Consider the following 20,633-nt stretch of genomic DNA (forward strand, 5'->3'; position numbering starts at 1 on the left):
TTTTCAAAAGTATGTCATGTTGGGTCTCAAAAAAAGCAAAATTTTATAAAAATTTCAAAAATAACAATTATTTTAAAAAAAAAAATTGTTATTTTATAGTTTATTGCAAAAAAAATGACCTTTTAAACTAAAAATGAAAAAAAAAATTTTTTTTTAATTATAATTTAAAAAAATCTTAAATAATAGTTTTTTTATAAAATAATTGTTATTTTTAGAATTTTTATAAAATTTTGCTTCTTTTGAGACCCAACATGATATACTTTTGAAAAACTTTTTTTTTATAATATTAGGAACCTGTTTGATGTATAAGGGCCTTGTGGCACCCGTAAAAATATTTTTTATTCAAAAATTTTTTAAATCCAGTATTATTTTATTATATAAAACACATTTAGGGGTTGTCAGCTGACATTTTTAAAATAAGTTGTTTTTATCACCACCCTAATATGTATATATATATATATATGTATATGTATATATATATGTATATATATATGTATATGTATATATATATATATATATATATATATATATATATATATATATATATATATATATATATATATATATATATATATATATATATATATAGGTAGCATGAATAAATACATGTATTTATAGGTAATATGAATAAATACATCAAAAATTTTTAATTTCTCCTTGCTGTGATCAATTTCTTTAAGGAAAAGTTTAAGACATTTAACAGATTTTTATTTAGAAGGTAACAAGTTGTTTGTGTGAAAAAAGAAAGAGTGGGTTTGTTAAGAAGAAAGAGTTTTTATAGTTTCAACAATTAAGTTATGATAGCTTGTTAATTAGGTAATATATAGATACTAAAGCCAAGAAAATTTAACTTTTTAAAGTAAATGACATCTTTAAAATAAATAAAGTAGTTATATGATTAAAGCTAAAATTTTTGACTTATTAACCCAAATTTTTTGACTTGATAAGCTCAAATTATTTTAACCTTTTGTAACCTCTGGGCCTCATTTTTACGGACCATATATATATATATATATATATATATATATATATATATATATATATATATATATATATATATATATATATATATATATATATATATATATATATATATATATCTGTATATATATATATATATATATATATTAAATAAAAAAACAGAAATTATTTCTAAGTGCCGTCACGAAAACAAGTTCTTGCTTGACAACCACGAGCCCAAAGATTAAAACCAAACCACACTCTCAAATAGTTATAGTTTATAATTGTTTTTGAACGCCATGATGTTTATTGAGTATATTTTTTAACGAAAAAAACAATGTATTTTTTACCTGATGATTGCTAATCGCATGAAACTTTTAGTAGTAAAAATCATGTAGTTATTTTTTTAATCTCGTCAAAAAATCAATTATATATATATATATATATATATATATATATATATATAAATATATATATATAGATAAATATATATATATATATATATATATATTTGTATATATATATATGTCTCTATATATATATATATATACGTATATATATATACGTATATATATATATGTATATATATATATATGTGTATATATATATATGTGTATATATATATATTTTTTTAATTACAACTAGAATTTACCAAACATTGATATTGACACCAGCCTCTTCTCTTCTTCTTCTTCTATAAGTCATATAACATGCATCACAAATAATCAAGTATGTTTTTTAAACTTTTCTTATTAAACATATTTTTTTTATTGTTTATGGTTTGTATTTTTATTTTTATTATTTTTTTCTGTCTAGATATATTTATTATTTTTAGTCAAAGGATTCAAATAATGAAAATAAGGAATCTGATATCAAAGACGATCTTTCTTATCACTTTCAAGCATATGATCATATAAAAGATAACACAAAAGAAAAAGTTTGTTTAATTCTTTTTTACTTTTGGATTTATAAACTTTGAATACCTTATTATGTATTGTTTAGAATAACTTAATATTATCATGTTTCTAATTGCAATTGGTTAAGACTTCCATTATATGTCATTTAAGGAAACTAAATGGGAATACTAACTCCCAGAACATGTTGTGTTCATATTAAAGAAAATGGTTATAAAAGCCCTTAAGCTAAATTTGTTTGATTAAAACTAAATGATAAATGTATACTAATAAAAACTAAACTAGTTTTTATATATATAGATTTATTATTTAGTTTAAATCAAATAATTTAGCTCAAGCATTTTTTTTAAACATTTTCTTTAATATGAACACGCCATGTGTTGCAAGTTGGTAGTTCCTTTTATGTTATTATGTGTGTCTATTTGCAGTTGGTTTAAGTTTATATTTATTTCCACTTTAGATAATTGATGATGAAAGTGAAAAATTTTTAAACGATGATGGTTTTCTTATATCTGGTTGTCAACAAGTTCATAAACCTAAAGTGGAAAATGGCCCAGCTTTTCCTCCAACACATGTTCAAAATCAAACACTGTGTAACATTCCAACTTTATCATCTAATCAATTAAAAATGCATGCCCAAGAATGGTGCATTAATTACATTTTGAGTTTATTATTTATTTTATTTGTTAATAAAAATATGCATGAATACATATAAATATATATATATATATATATATATATATATATATATATATATATATATATATATATATATTTAAACATCTTCGCTTCCAACAAGGCTGCAAGCAGCCACTAATTAAAGTTGGAAAATACTGAAAGGGAAAAGATGAAGATTGTAGAGCAAGATAACGATTGACAGACGGCTTAAAGGATTGCAAATTATATGAATCAAGAAAGCAAGATGAAGGAAGCAAATTCCAAAGAGCTGATTTTCAAGGAAAAAAACTAGACGAATAAGCGCTTTTGGAGCACTTAGGAACAGTTACAGAAAAAGGATGACTCTTAATTGAATGATGAGTAACACGAGGATGAATTTTAGTAGATGGCACAAGAGACGCTAGCTCTTTAGAGCAGTGCCCATTAAAGTATTTGTAGAAAAGAGAAAGAGAAGCAACATTACGACGATGTGATAATGGTTGGAGGTTGGTTGCTAGAGCAGGTCCAACTATGTTTACAATGCGTTTTTGCACCTTGTCTAAAAGAGAAAGGGCATTATTAGAAGATCCGCCCCAGATATGGCAACAGTATTCCATACAAGGCCGGATTTGAGATTTATAGAGATAGAGAATAGAATCCAAAGTAAGAAAGTGACGAGCTCGATAAAGAGATGCAACCTTAGCAGATGCTAATTTTGCAACTGATTTGATATATGTGTTCCAAGAAAGATTGGAAGTAAGAGTTAACCCTAGAAGATGAAAAGTGGATGACTCATCGAGTACATCACCGTTCATAAATATAGGAAGATCTAAATTATTGCGATAATGATTAGCTGAAAAAAATTGAGTTTTATCTGAATTAAAGTTCACCAGCCACTGTGAGCCCCATGCTGTAGCAGAAGTGAGATCCTTTTCAAGCTCAAATGCCCCCTCCAAGCAATCAGAGGGTGTTGGTTTCTTTTTACGACAAGAATAAATGGTAGTATCATCAGCAAACAATGCCACCTTAGATGTGAGAATATCTGGATTATCGTTAATGTAAATTAAAAAGAGTATAGGGCCAAGGATAGAACCTTGAGGAACCCCTGAAGTTACAGAATAAGAAGAAGAGTGCTGTCCATCGAGGACAACTTTTATACTACGATTGGAAAGGAAGGATTCAATAATCTTAAAGATGTTGCCGGATACACCATAAGATGAAAGCTTATGGAGAAGACCAGCATGCCAAACTTTATAAAAAGCTTTTGAAATGTCAAGAGCGATGGCCTTAACCTCTCCACCTTTATCTAATGCACGATAAAACCTATCAGTTATTACTGTTAGCAAATCAACTGTAGAACGAGAAGATTGAAATCCATATTGATGGTCAGAAAGTAAGTTATTAGATTCAAGATGAGAAATTAAGTGTTTGTTAATTAAAGATTCAAAAACCTTGCTTATGATAGGAAGAAGACTAATGGGACGGTAGTTAGACGAATCAGATCGCTCTCCAGAATTTTTGAAGATAGGGATAACAGATGCCGCTTTCCAGCAGGCTGGAAAACAAGACTTTGATAAGCACTTGTTGATTAGTTTTGAGAGTATAGACGATAGCTTTGGAGAACACTTCTGCAAGACAATAACAGGTATGTTGTCCGGGCCACAGGCTGTAGAAGTATCTAGACAGGAAATCACTTTAGATACAGAAGCTGGAGTGATATGAATGTCAAGCAATGGATCAACCTGTTTGTTGGCAATATCAGGTAGAACGCAATTAGTGGAATCAAGAGATGATATTGATGAAAAGTTTTTAGCAAACAACTCAGCTTTGTCTTTAGGTGAGGTGACAAAGTCTGAACCATGCAAGAGAGGTGGAATTAAAGATTTGCCATTATTATTGATATTATTAAAGATTCTCCAGAAGTCACGAGAGCCTAATTTTTGAGATGAGATACGAGATTTCATGACCTGAGAATAGCGGGTTTTGACGTTAGACAAAACTTTTTTACGATTGTTTCTGGCAGTAATAAACAGTCATCTGTTTTCTGGAGAATTGTTTTGCTGATAAATATGGAAGTAACGGTTTTGGTTGGCCACCCAGCAGCAAAGTGTGAGGAAAACTATGGAGGAGATTGAGGCTTGACCTGGAATCGTCTAGAGGGAACAAAAGATTCCATTCCAGCCTGAATCCACGAAGTTATGTAAGAAGCACATTTGTCAACAGGAAGACAAAATATTTCTACCCAAGGGCCATTACAAAGAAAATCACAAAAAGAATTTCAGTCAGCTTTACTGTAGTTGTAAGAGGTTCAATAATAAGGGGTTTCAGGTGATGAAGAAGAATGAGATATTAGTTTTAGAGAGATCAAACTGTGATCAGAAGCACCTAAGGGTGAATGTGGAGAAACTGGGCACTGACTTGGATCAAAAACAAGACATAAGTCGAGTAGAAAAGGTAAATGATTCGGATTGTCTGGAAAGCGAGTTGGAAAGTTGACTATTTGAGTTAGGGATTGAGAACGGCAAAAGTTGTGGGCTTTAATGCCTGCAGAGTCAGTGACACTAAAGCCAAGCCATTCAGAGTGGTGAGCATTAGAGTCACCGACAACAACTATATTAGCTGATGGATAAAGAGAGAGGGCTTGGTCAATATGATCAGAAATGACATCAAAAAGAGTTCAGTCTTATGATGAAGGAGAGCGATATAGAACAAAGAGAAAGGCAATAGAGTGAAGTGGTGCTAAACGAAAGCACATGAAAGAATATTCTGTGGATTCAAACCTAGTTTCACGACAAATGGGTGAATTCTTACGAATGTAAATGCCTCAGCTGTTGATGGAATCTGCCTCACTGAGAACTACCACAAAGTTCGGGAAACCTGACTACCAGCCGGCCTCAGAACCATAAAACTGAGTTTTAGAGCTGTACCCTCATTAGGAGATAATAGAATGAGTTGCCTAGTCATAAAAACAGAGACACAAACAAAACTCATGCAATGAGTCAAGAAGATCCAGCATTCAACATCCTAAACTGGAAACAATGTATTAAACATACATCTACGTCAGCCTAATAGATGAAGAAGGGGTGCGAGGTTGGTCAACAGATAGAATCTGTTTACCCCTTAAGTCTTTGCTTAGGAGGCCTTTTACAAGACAGTAGCCAGGTACATTTAACATCTGCCCAAGATGAGTATTTCTATCGAGACACCATCTCTAGCCTTTACTCAACCAAGAGCCCCAAGGCAGGGGGTGTTTAAAGTCGGAGTTGGCATCTCCTAGCCTTTGCCTAAAACGGCGTATCCTACATGGCAGCAGGACATGAAGCAGATTGTACTGGGTTACATGTTACCAGTAGCAGTATAACCTGAACCTACTGATATATATATCTGACAATATATATATATATATATATATATATATATATATATATATATATATATATATATATATATATATATATATATATATATATATATATATATATATATATATATATATATATATATATATATTATATTTATATACACACACACATACACACACACATTTATACATACATACATACATACATACATACATACATACATACATACATACATACATAAAGTTGTTTTACTAATATAAGTTTTGAAGGAACTTTAAAAAATTTTTTTTTTTAATTCTGAATAATTTTTCTATAAATTTAAAAGAAATCTTTTAAGAATCAAATTTTTGCTTGATTTTCATATTCTTTATTCATAAAAAATAGCACCCAAAAAAAAAAAAAAGAAAGGTTAAAAAAAAAATATAAATGTATATTTAGAATAAAATTGTTGCATCTATGATCTCTAAACATTTAAAAAATTATACACTGATTTGCGGTTGAAAAGAAATTTAGGTGGCATGGTTTATTTAACTTGCATTTGCTTTTGTGGCTTTTCAAAGTTTAGGTTTCCTTTTTTTTGTTGTGCTTACCATTTTCTTTCTTCTGATTCTATTCTTTACTTTAATAAATTTTTTATTTTTTCAAAACTCTCTTGTTTTCATGGTGATTAAAATAAAAAATGAAAAAAGGTATAAACATGTTTTATGTCGAAGAAAAAGAATAGAAGTTTTATTATATTTGTTTATTTGCATCGTTTAGTTTTTAAACTTGCCCAATATTATTTTATTACATTTTGTATTAAAAAAATTTTCTTAAAGGTTAGAGCATGAGTTGTTGTCTCGAATTGTTCTGTTGAATGATAAAGGTACTGATCCAACGCTAAAGGAAGTTGCTGACTCAATCAAAGTACAAAGTCTCTTTAATGAAGAGGAAGATAATGAAAACCCAAGAGATTGGATAGGTAAAATCTTAAAAATTAGAAAAAAATTTTAAACTTTGATATGATTCAATAGATATTGAAATCTAATCTTTTTGTTACAAGTTTTGGTTAATGGATCCTAAAGTTTATTATGTATTAAAAGTTTGAAAGTTTATCATGTATCAATAATTTGAAAGTTTATCATGTATTAATGGTTTAAACCTTATCATGTATTAATAATTTGAAAGTTTACCATATATTAATAATTTGAAAGTTTATCATGTATTAATAATTGGAAATGAAATATAAATGATAGTCTTCATAAAAACACAAGCATTTATACTAAAGATTTTATCAATGATGAACAAAGTTTTTTAAAGAGTGATTTAGTTTCATTGTTACATGGTTATCTAAAAGCTTATTACATGATTACCTATAAGCATAATAGTTTGTTACTTAGTTACCTGAAAACATAATAGTTTTTAACATGGTTACCTAAAAGCATAAGTTTGTTATAAAAAAATTTCAAAAATAGTTTTTTGAAAAGATTTTTTTGTTTGTTTGTTGTTGAAACTTAAAATTAACTTTTAATAACACTGCACAACAAATTTTTATAAAAGTCTTGCTTCCTGAAAAGTTTTAGGTGATTGTGACAGGTACCTATAGGGTATGCACAAATATAGTTTTTGTTTTACTGCATCATGTAGGAACTCTAAGAAATAGACATTTATGTTTACCTATTTAATCATATTTACGTTCCGCATGAGCCATTAGTTCAACAGAATTAAAAATGTTTTGCTCCTGATTTTCTTTTGTATTCAACTTCTGGTGCATCACGTTGCAGTGTCCAACAGTGGTCAGCAAGCATTGACGGATTCCAGTTGCCCTGGTATCGTTTCTCCGTTGTAGCAATGTCCTGGTGAAACCGCTCACCGTGTTTGTCACTGACAGCACCAAGATTCACGGGGAAGAAGTCCAAGTGCGAGTGAAGGAAATTAACCTTGAGTGACATGTTGCACTTCATTTTCTGGTATGCGCAGATAAGTTTGTCTACGACTTCAACGTAGTTTGGCGCTCTGTAATTGCCCAGGAAATTGTCAACAACATCTTTAAAGGCTTTCCAGGCATTTTTTTCCTGGCCAACTAACAGCTCCTCAAACCGCTTGTCACTCATAACATGTCTGATCTGGGGACCAACAAAAATGCCTTCTTTGATCTTCACATCACTTATTCTTGGAAACATCTGTTTTAAATAGCGAAAACCTTCACCTTCCTTGTTCAGTGCTTTCACAAAATTTTTCATGAGTCCAAGTTTTATGTGTAGAGGAGGCAAAAATATCTTTGCTGGCTTTACAAGTGGTTCGTGTGCAACATTTTTCTGTCCTGGAACTAACTTTTTGCGGAGTGGCCAGCTCTGTCAACAATAATATAACTCTTTGGCACGGCTGTCCCATTCACAGATGAAACAACAGTACTTGGTATAGCCAAGCTGCAGTCCCAGTAACAGAGCAACGACTTTTAGATCTCCACAGATATTCCAGTTGTAACTGCTATACTTGATGTGCTTGAGCAACAGTTCCATATTCTCATATGTTTCTTTCATGTGTACCACGTAGCCAACAGGTACTGACGGATAAACGTTGCCATTGTGTAGCAGAACAGCTTTTAGGCTGTTCTGCTACACAATGGCAATGTTAGACTGTCGACTTGAGCAAAAAATTTGGTGATATCATGGTGCCGGCTTCTGAACATAGAAATTTTTGTACCTGGTGACAGCAGACACTATCCCTGCAGCCTGGAACCCAGCAACTCGGCTTTTGCTTTTGACAGACCCAAATCTCTAACCAGATTGTTCTATTCTGACTCTATTATTAGATGTGGATCACCTGATGAGCAAGGTTCAAAATCTGGGTCAATGTCACTGTCAGTAACCTGCACTGGAGTTTCTTCATCTGGTTCATCTAAGGTCCAGTCCTCTGGTGGTTTCGGAATTGGGAGACTGTCGTCATGTAGCACAGGTCTCGTTACTGAAGGCAAATTAGGATATTCAATTGACTTCTTGTTTTTGGAAGAGAAACCAGATATATTAGTCAAACAAAAATAACAGTCCGTCACATGGTCTTTTTGTTCTTGCCAGATCATCGAAACAGCAAACGGCATACTCTTACGAGTGCCTCTGAGCCAGGCTCGTAGATTGACACTGCATGTTGTGCAGCAAATGTGAGGCGCCCATTCCTTGTCTTGTCCATCAATTTTGCAGCCAAAATACAGATTATAAGCTTTCTTTACAAGAGCAGTTATAGAACGTCTCTGAGACGCAAGTGTATATTTGCCACAGATATAGCAGAATGTATTGCAGCTGTTACAACAGTGACCAGACATATTGCCAGCCAGCAAAACTATAGCATTAAATTTACTTACTGTTATATTGATACAGAGACTGTATTTTACTATAATGATGCACACACACACACACTAACTACACAAACTGTTACTGATGAGTCACTAACTGGAGTGAGATGTTTGGATATAAATCTAAGCAAAAACTTAGATAAAATTGAAGGTTTCTCTTAAACGGTATGTGATACGTAAATTTTGATGTTATATTTGTGATCAGCACCCAAAAATCTTTAAGAAACACCTAACAGTGTTCAAGAAGCAAAAAATGTGTTGTGCGGTGTAATCAAGTGATTTTTATTTTTGTCTCTGGAAAAGAAAGTATAAAGTAATAAAAAATCACTTATCAAATATTTCATTTTACACTGTGTTTCATCTATAAAGACTCATCAGAAAAATTTTCTGATGAGTCTTAGAGATAGATAAACACAGTGTAAAATTAAAAAAAAAAGTGATTTTCTACTAATTTATTATTGCTCTGTTCTTTTAAGAACATTGAGCACTGTATTTTTTAGAATACTATTAAAATTGTTCCCGTATATATATTTTTTCTGTCCAGGATCCACACTCCTTTTGAAAAAATAATAATAATAATAAAGGGAAAGAGGGGGGGGGGGGAAGGGCAAGGAGCTTTTGCCCTATATTTGGGCCCATGCCTTATGCGCCTTATGAAATGTGGGACCTTTATTTGTTTTGCAATATGCTGAAAAAGCATCCTAAGATAAATCTAAAATTAAAAAAAAAATTATATGATAAAAAAATTAACAACATTGCATATTAACACTACAAATCAATTTACCTGTTGCTGATGTTTTTTCTAGAGCATTGTTAAAAGTAGTCAAAATCTGAAAGAAAAGACATTTATTGCAAAGACAATTAGCTACGACACAAAATAGCAAAAAAATAAAAGCTAACAGTACAAACAAAGTTTGTAATTTGACCAGAAAATAAAGTTATTCTTTCCTTGATTGCGAAAAACTAATTTCTTTTTAATGATCAACATTGTAAATTTTAAATAATTAAAATTTACTTAATTAAAACCATAAATCATTGAGGTTTAATAAATTAAAACCATATTTCAACAGTAGACAAAGTAAACACGATAGTTGGTAGAACACCGAAATAGAATTAAAGAAATAAAGTTACGACTAAATTAAAAATGTTTGTAATGTATAATATTTGCAGTTATAATTAAGGTAAAATTATAAAAACAAACAAACATAAAAAAGAACTAAAAAATAAAAAAAAGAATATGATCAAATGTTTTTTTTTATTAAAAATATGATCCTTTTAATTATAAACATTAATTTTTTCTTGAACAGATAAGGACACATCGATAATGAACAAACACAGTGGAAAGTTGATTTTTAACTTCTTTTACATTGCAAGTACTTATTAGATACCTTTTAATTCAGCAATAATTGTTGATTACTGAAATTTTGATGGTGTTTAGTGTTGAAGCAAACTGTGTATCTTTTCAACAAAATTTATATATAAACATAACTCAATATTAAAAAAAAAAAGTAACAAAATTAGAATTTTTAAACAAATTTATTTGTTTACAAACAATAATTTAACAAATAAGATTAATTAAAATATTATTAAAATTAAAAAACATTCAACTACATCTTCTATTTATAGATGTTTTAAGTATTTTCCCCTGCCCATCCTAACTCCTCCTTCATTTTTTTATCCTAAATCCTCCTTCATTTTCAGTAAGGGTAATCCTTTGTCCTCTAATGAAAATCTTTTGCCTTGTTCTGAGCCCACACTATGTGTACTATAATGTGTGCCCTTGTTAACATCTCAATAGCATACAAACGCTTTATAAGTTAAACCTAAAAATAAAAAAAGTAACAATTGAAATAACTTAATGATATTTTAGTTTCATAATTAACTATAAAACCTATAAAACATATTAAAAAAATACAGGTAAACAAATTAAAAATCAAAAATAATTGAGAGCAATCTAACCAATAGTAAATTATCTCATAAAGTTGAATAACACTATCATATCAGAAAATGTTAAATTTTTTCTAAATCAATTTCATTAATAGTCAAAATCTGAAAAGCAAGACGTAGATATTAATGGTAGTAATATAAAAATGAATAAGAAAATTAATAATTCAAAGTTACCAACATTACACTTGAATTTCGCAATCAAACTCGTTTTTGAGGATATTTAGAAATATTCTAGTATTATCTGTACTAACTTTTTGTGATATTAAGTTTTTGTTCTAATATTTGTATGGAGAAGAAAACATCTGAACTTTAGGAGCTTTAAGATAAGATATCTTAGCTGTAAGTTTCAGTAACAATCATTAAAATCATGATTAAAGTTAACTAAAAATGTAAATAAAGATTTAAATAAAATTTGTAAAGTTCATAGGATTAATAGTGTTAAAAAGAATAATCGACTAACTGTTCGTTTGAATTAACTTAAATATTAAAATTTAACTAATGATAAACAATCTTTCAATGAGCAAAAATCTTTTATTATAAATAAGAAAGTCATATAAAGTTTTCATATCATTAAATGAAACTAAACTGTTTGTAATTTCATTAAAAATATTGATTAAAAAATTTTCATGCATTTAAAATGTGACATACATTGACAGCTTTTTGCCAATAATATATAATTTTATCTTCATATCTAAACAAAAAATTGCTAACTGCAACTTCACAACAACTTAAAAAATCAAACAAATTTTATTTACAACAACCAATAAGTAAATTTATAACTTCATGACATTTATAACTTCATCACATTTATAACTTCATCACATTTATAAATTCATCACATTTATAACTTCACATTTATAACTTCATCACAATTATAACTTCACATTTATAACTTCATCACATTTCTAACTTCATCACATTTATAACTTCATCACATTTATAACTTCATCACATTTATTCTTTCATCACATTTATAACTTCATCACATTTATAACTTCATCACATTTATAATTTCATCACATTTATAACTTCATCACATTTATAACTTCATCACATTTATAACTTCATCACATTTATAACTTCATCACATTTATAACTTCATCACATTTATAACTTCATCACATTTATAACTTCATCACATTTATAACTTCATCACATTTATAACTTCACATTTATAACTTCATCACATTTGTAACTTCATCACATTTATAACTTCATCACATTTATAACTTCATCACATTTATAACTTCATCACATTTATAACTTCACATTTATAAGTTCATTACATTTATAAGTTCATCACATTTATAACTTCATCACATTTATAACTTCATCACATTTATAACTTCATCACATTTATAAGTTCATCACATTTATAACTTCATCACATTTATAACTTCATCACATTTGTAACTTCATCACATTTATAACTTCATCACATTTATAACTTCATCACAATTATAACTTCATCACATTTATAACTTCATCACATTTATAACTTCATCACATTTATAACTTCATCACAATTATAACTTCATCACATTTATAACTTCATCACATTTATAACTTCATCACATTTATAACTTCATCACATTTATAACTTCATCACATTTATAACTTCACATTTATAACTTCATCACATTTATAACTTCTTCACATTTATAACTTCATCACAATTATAACTTCATCACATTTATAACTTCATCACAATTATAACTTCATCACAATTATAACTTCATCACATTTATAACTTCATCACATTTATAACTTCACATTTATAACTTCATCACATTTATAACTTCATCACATTTATAACTTCATCACATTTATAACTTCATCACATTTATAACTTCATCACATTTATAACTTCATCACATTTATAACTTCATCACATTTATAACTTCACATTTATAACTTCATCACATTTATAACTTCTTCACATTTATAACTTCATCACAATTATAACTTCATCACATTTATAACTTCATCACATTTATAACTTCATCACAATTATAACTTCATCACAATTATAACTTCATCACATTTATAACTTCATCACATTTATAACTTCACATTTATAACTTCATCACATTTATAACTTCATCACATTTATAACTTCATCACATTTATAACTTCACATTTATAACTTCATCACATTTATAACTTCATCACATTTATAACTTCATCACATTTATAACTTCATCACATTTATAACTTCATCACATTTATAACTTCACATTTATAACTTCACATTTATAACTTCATCACATTTGTAACTTCATCACATTTATAACTTCATCACATTTATAACTTCATCACATTTATAACTTCATCACATTTATAACTTCACATTTATAAGTTCATTACATTTATAAGTTCATCACATTTATAACTTCATCACATTTATAACTTCATCACATTTATAACTTCATCACATTTATTCTTTCATCACATTTATAACTTCATCACATTTATAACTTCATCACATTTGTAACTTCATCACATTTATAACTTCATCACATTTATAACTTCATCACAATTATAACTTCATCACATTTATAACTTCATCACATTTATAACTTCATCACATTTATAACTTCATCACATTTATAACTTCACATTTATAACTTCATCACATTTATAACTTCTTCACATTTATAACTTCATCACAATTATAACTTCATCACATTTATAACTTCATCACAATTATAACTTCATCACAATTATAACTTCATCACATTTATAACTTCATCACATTTATAACTTCACATTTATAACTTCATCACATTTATAACTTCATCACATTTATAACTTCATCACATTTATAACTTCATCACATTTATAACTTCACATTTATAACTTCATCACATTTATAACTTCATCACATTTATAACTTCATCACATTTATAACTTCATCACATTTATAACTTCATCACATTTATAACTTCACATTTATAACTTCACATTTATAACTTCATCACATTTGTAACTTCATCACATTTATAACTTCATCACATTTATAACTTCATCACATTTATAACTTCATCACATTTATAACTTCACATTTATAAGTTCATTACATTTATAAGTTCATCACATTTATAACTTCATCACATTTATAACTTCATCACATTTATAACTTCATCACATTTATTCTTTCATCACATTTATAACTTCATCACATTTATAACTTCATCACATTTGTAACTTCATCACATTTATAACTTCATCACATTTATAACTTCATCACAATTATAACTTCATCACATTTATAACTTCATCACATTTATAACTTCATCACATTTATAATTTCATCACAATTATAACTTCATCACATTTATAACTTCACATATATAACTTTATCACATTTATAACTTCATCACATTTATAACTTCATCACATTTATAACTTCATCACATTTATAACTTCATCACATTTATAACTTCATCACATTTATTCTTTCATCACATTTATAACTTCATCACATTTGTAACTTCATCACATTTATAACTTCATCACAATTATAACTTCATCACATTTATAACTTCATTACATTTATAACTTCATCACATTTATAACTTCATCACAATTATAACTTCATCACATTTATAACTTCACATTTATAACTTCATCACATTTATAACTTCATCACATTTATAACTTCATCACATTTATAACTTCATCACAATTATAACTTCATCACAATTATACCTTCATCACATTTATAACTTCATCACATTTATAACTTCATCACATTTATAACTTCATCACATTTATAACTTCATCACATTTATAACTTCACATTTATAACTTCATCACATTTATAACTTCATCACATTTATAACTTCTTCACATTTATAACTTCATCACAATTATAACTTCATCACATTTATAACTTCATCACAATTATAACTTCTTCACAATTATAACTTCATCACAATTATAACTTCATCACAATTATAACTTCATCACATTTATAACTTCATCACATTTATAACTTCATCACATTTATAACTTCATCACATTTATAACTTCACATTTATAACTTCATCACATTTATAACTTCATCACATTTATAACTTCATCACATTTATAACTTCATCACAATTATAACTTCATCACAATTATACCTTCATCACATTTATAACTTCATCACATTTATAACTTCATCACATTTATAACTTCATCACATTTATAACTTCATCACATTTATAACTTCACATTTATAACTTCATCACATTTATAACTTCATCACATTTATAACTTCTTCACATTTATAACTTCATCACAATTATAACTTCATCACATTTATAACTTCATCACAATTATAACTTCTTCACAATTATAACTTCATCACAATTATAACTTCATCACAATTATAACTTCATCACATTTATAACTTCATCACATTTATAACTTCATCACATTTATAACTTCATCACATTTATAACTTCATCACATTTATAACTTCATCACATTTATAACTTCATCACATTTATAACTTCATCACATTTATAACTTCATCACATTTATAACTTCATCACATTTATAACTTCATCACATTTATTCTTTCATCACATTTATAACTTCATCACATTTATAACTTCATCACATTTATAATTTCATCACATTTATAACTTCATCACATTTATAACTTCATCACATTTATAACTTCATCACATTTATAACTTCATCACATTTATAACTTCATCACATTTATAACTTCATCACATTTATAACTTCATCACATTTATAACTTCATCACAGTTATAACTTTATGACATTTATAACTTCATCACATTTATAACTTAATCACATTTATAACTTCATTAAATAAATCAATTAATAAACTAAAGATAAAGATTAATAAACAATTAAAACCTAAAATATGTATTATTTGTTTGTTTTTTTAACTTTAGTACCACAAGCCGTGGCTCTAAAATTAAAATAACAAACAAAATATTGTTATTTAATTTTAATAATTTTGTTCAATAATATTTGTTGAATTAAAAACTAAAAAAAAAAAGGCAAATGTAAATTTTTTAAGAAGTAAATTTAAAAGATTCTTTAAAAGTAAATTTAACTTTAAAGATTAAAACTTAATTTAACTTTAAAGATTAAAACATAATTTAACTTAATGACTTAATATAAAAGATTCTTTAAAAGTAAATTTAACTGCATAAAATATAACCTGGTTATCACCACCAATAGCACTGCACTAAAAAATTAGGTTCATGTAAAACATGATTCAATATCTAACAAATGAAAGCGATATAAAACCAATAAAAAATAAAAAACACCTTACTTATATTTAAAATAAGATCATCTTTAGCTTCTATAAAATGAAATAGCCTGTTAACATACAATTTCAATACATCACCTACAAAACAGAACATGTTTCATTAACTAAAACATTAAAAAATTAAACTTTAGTTACTTAAAAAACAGATTAAAAATTTACAAAAAATACATACTATTTATAAATAAAAGTACTCAATAACTATAATATTTATGGCAATGATAATAGAGAGATATTTCAGAGATTTTTGAAAGTTAAATAAGAAATATAGAAAACCTTACCACCTGCACATCTACAATGCCTTGTGCATTATCAGTTATTAGCATCTGAGTTGATTTCTCCAATATTAAACGGAGTATAATACTATTTCAATGGTTTTCTAAATTTTGTCATTGTTGTGCACTCAGTTTAGAATGTTTAACCAAGGCATGGTAAAATAGCTGTAAAACTCCAAATTTCCTCATTACCTTGGAATTTTTAACTTTTTATTATTTTTAAATAAAATAAATTTAATAAAATGTTTCATTTTAAATATAAAATTAGGATTTTTAATTATGTTCTTAATAAAAACATATATTTAAAAACCCTTTTACTATTTTTAAAATAGTTAAGGTCGCTGCATGGAAAGTTCAAATCATCAGCTTCCTTTTTTTTTTTTTTAATTTTTGTTATTTAAAATGCAAAACGAATTAATGCTGTTGTTACTTTTATAGTTTATTATATTCTGTGTATATAATATATATATATATATATATATATATATATATATATATATATATATATATATATATATATATATATATATATATATATATATATATATAGATATATGTATATACTATTTATATAATATATATATACTATTTCCAAAATTTGAAAATTACATGAGTTAGATATTTGCATAGACTTTCGTACATATTTTTTTATAAAAAAGTGCAGAGACTTGGGTTTAATGGCTGCCATTAAGCCCAATAGAAGTTACCTAATTAAATATTTTTAAAAATATTATAAATTGCTATGCAACATTTTTGCTCATTTTTCATTATGTTTTTGACAATGCAAAATAACACAAATTTTTTAAAAATTTCACATTATTTGTATATTTTTTACTTTTTTTGAAAAATCTCAGTTTTCTTGGTTTCGAACAATTTCTTGTCTCGGAAAATAATGTCTTGTATAGACTGAGAACCAAGACAAAAAAAAATTTTTTTTTAAAGTATAGACTACTCACCATGTAACTTGCATAATATAGAAGAATGGCTAGTATTACTACTGAAATAAGCTGTTACACAACCTAAAGCAGTGATTTTATCTCATTGATTTGTTTCTTGTATAAACAGTTAACTATCATTAGTTTACCATTAGTGCTTAAAGGGATACCAAAGTGCTGAGACAAGTTGTGTTCATTTTAATGAGAATGTTTAAAAAAAATGTTTGGGCTGAATTTTTTGAGTAAAACAAAATAATAAACATACACCAAGAAAAACTAACTTTGTATTTTTACTCGAAGGTTGCCGTCTCCATGTTAGAGTGTTGCTCTAAGTCTTTAAAATATATGCCGTAATCTGCAGCCTTTATAATTTATTCAAGTGTGTTTAATTCCAAAGAGTTATATTATATGACATCATTTTAGAATTTTGATAAGAATTTAAAATGAGAAAAATAAAGAAAAAAATCATTTAAAAATTATTTTTTTCTTTAAATTATAGAATTTTTTTTTCATTATTGATTACTAAAGCGCAATTGCCAATAAGTGCAAAACATCATAAAGATTTTGTCATTTTTTTTTTTTATTTATGTTAAAGTTATTCAGGGTTTTCCATGAATTAGAAAGTTGTTACACAAAAGCCATGAAAGGTTGCAAAACTGAATCAAATCCTGATACTGTTTTTTTTCTGCTGTTTGTTTTTTACTTGTTAATAGTTATAGAAAACTTTTCAATCTTAACTACTTTTTTAGAGATTTTTTTGCTTAACTTTAGAGAATATTATCGGACTAAAAGGTCTTCAAATGTTTGTGGAAGCTGGGATTCCTATTGACAGTAATCTTGTAGATGAATTAATACGTAGTGTTTTGTTAGATATGTTAGTCGCTATGTATGGACATCCACCTCAGTTTATTACTGATAATAGTAAAGTATGGTTATTTGTAATAATTTAAAATTAGCTTTATAAATTTTTGTTAAAATTTTTTTTCGTTGGTGTTTTCTTTTCTTTTTCTTATTTAAATTTTTTATTTAAAAATTTAGAATTTTAAAACCATTAATTCAATAAGGACCACACCAATTTCTACACCTATATGTACTCCAACACCCACTAAATCATCGGTAGCTTCTACATTGACTGTTTTAGTGACTCCAGAAAAAAGCATTTCTGAACTATCTGAGCAGTTGAAAGACAATATTGAAAATTTTGAAGAACCTGTGCTTCCAGATAGTAAGTTTATTTAATATTTTATTTATAAATTGGTAAAAGCTATTCAAGTATTTTTAAACTTATATTTATAATATTTGCTGAACTCAATTTTCACTACAATGGCGATTAATGAAAATGTTTTTTTTGTTATAAATGTTAATTCACCTCCCCAAGGCCATGAAAGCACTCCAGTCAAGAAGTCTACTTTAATTATGGTTACAACCCTCTCTCAACTCTGTAACTCAGAGATACAAGTCTTGACAAACAAGGCTGCTGTGGGAGAAACAAGTTAAGCGTAATGCTTCCAGGGACATGGCAGAGATCCAAGTTTTTTTGATTTTGATATCTAAGGTGACTATTATCTAAATCATTTGTTTTCCAATATCAATAATCTTGATTGTAACTTCATTCTATCGAATTTGAACTAAAAATAAATTCTTTTTTTGATTATATTTGGTTTTGTTTTGAGATCAAATTTAAATCTTTTGACTTTTTATTATCAGTACTTGCTTCAATACTTTTTTGCATTTACAATTACCTAGATTTTTTAAACATTTAAAAGGTTCCTGCATAATATCTTATCATTTTTGGAATGGGTATCCCATTGTAATTTTAATGGTTTAAAAAATTGAGGGGGTATTGCTTACAAAAATGCTTATGAGTTATGAAACTGTCAAAAAATGTTTTACCTGGGGTTCAAATATCAGCTGTTAGGAGAAATGAGAAAAGCCCCAAGATTGAATGTATAGATTTTCTTTTACCCCATAATACAATTTTTTTGTTGCAAAAAAAAAAAAGAACTTGGGGGTTAATATCACATTATTGAAATAATGTGCGTCAAAATAATGCTAAATCTGATTTTTTTTTTTGAATATATATGATTGTAGACTTCTAAACACTTTTAACCTGATGTATATTGAGCATATATAATTATTTTTATGCATTATTTTTTTATTTACAGTTGTTTAGTTTAGTTTATTGAGCATTTTGTTAATTACTTCTGGTAATTTAGAGAAGTTGAAAATCTTCAGTTTAAATTAAGTAGCATAATTAATTATGCTATGCAATTCAAACTAAAACAAATACTGCCACTATCAAAGATTTTGTTGGCACAACTGATTTAGATTTTGAACTGTAAGAATTTTAGCTTTCTGAAAAAAAGGTTGAAGGAGCTACATCTATTAATAACAACTTAACAGAAACACTCCACGCCATCCCTTTTCAGAATAAAAAGATGTCTTATCTCAGAAATGGAAAAAAAAGATAAGTACAGCTTATAAAAGAATTCTCTAAAACTGTTTCCCCAGATCAGAGTGAAGATTTAATCACAAATGTTTTAAATAAATCTTTGGAATCTCCAGACAGTTATACAGTACCTTAAGATCTAAAAAAAAATTGGTTAAAATTTATTAAGAAAGTGGCTTTACATGTAAACATTTTGTTCTGTGTTTTGTTAAATATGGTTATAAAAGTTTTTAGATGCTTCAAATACAAGTTAAATTAGTAATGAAAAATGAAGAACACTTAATTGAATGAACAATGAAGAACACAGGAATTGTTACACCAGGAATTGTTACATTGGTGTAACAATTCCTGTGTTCTTTTAAATTTAAATTTGACTTAAAAGAGGTATGGTGAAAATATCTTTTGCAGTTTTTCAAATGTTGTAATGGTGAAAATATCTCTTTCAGTTTTGACTGCGAAATTGTGTCATATAATCGCATTTTATAATCAAGTTTGCAGATTCAA

The 20,633-nt window shown here is 27.3% G+C and overlaps 1 protein-coding gene across 7 annotated transcripts in view; it reads left to right on the forward strand.

Annotated features, from left to right (window-relative positions):
- LOC100214976 (TALPID3 protein) overlaps positions 1 to 20,633 on the forward strand; it is a 67,577-nt gene that overhangs the window by 32,306 nt on the left and 14,638 nt on the right. For all 7 annotated transcript variants that reach the window (XM_065804673.1, XM_065804670.1, XM_065804671.1 and 4 more), the window contains 6 exons: positions 1,606 to 1,689; positions 1,796 to 1,897; positions 2,335 to 2,519; positions 6,712 to 6,854; positions 18,452 to 18,606; positions 18,719 to 18,905. In XM_065804673.1, the coding sequence (XP_065660745.1) occupies positions 1,606 to 1,689; positions 1,796 to 1,897; positions 2,335 to 2,519; positions 6,712 to 6,854; positions 18,452 to 18,606; positions 18,719 to 18,905 (856 nt within the window). The remainder of the gene's footprint in view (positions 1 to 1,605; positions 1,690 to 1,795; positions 1,898 to 2,334; positions 2,520 to 6,711; positions 6,855 to 18,451; positions 18,607 to 18,718; positions 18,906 to 20,633) is intronic.

This window comes from Hydra vulgaris, chromosome 09 (genome assembly GCF_038396675.1).
Source record: "Hydra vulgaris chromosome 09, alternate assembly HydraT2T_AEP".
NCBI lineage: Eukaryota > Metazoa > Cnidaria > Hydrozoa > Anthoathecata > Hydridae > Hydra > Hydra vulgaris.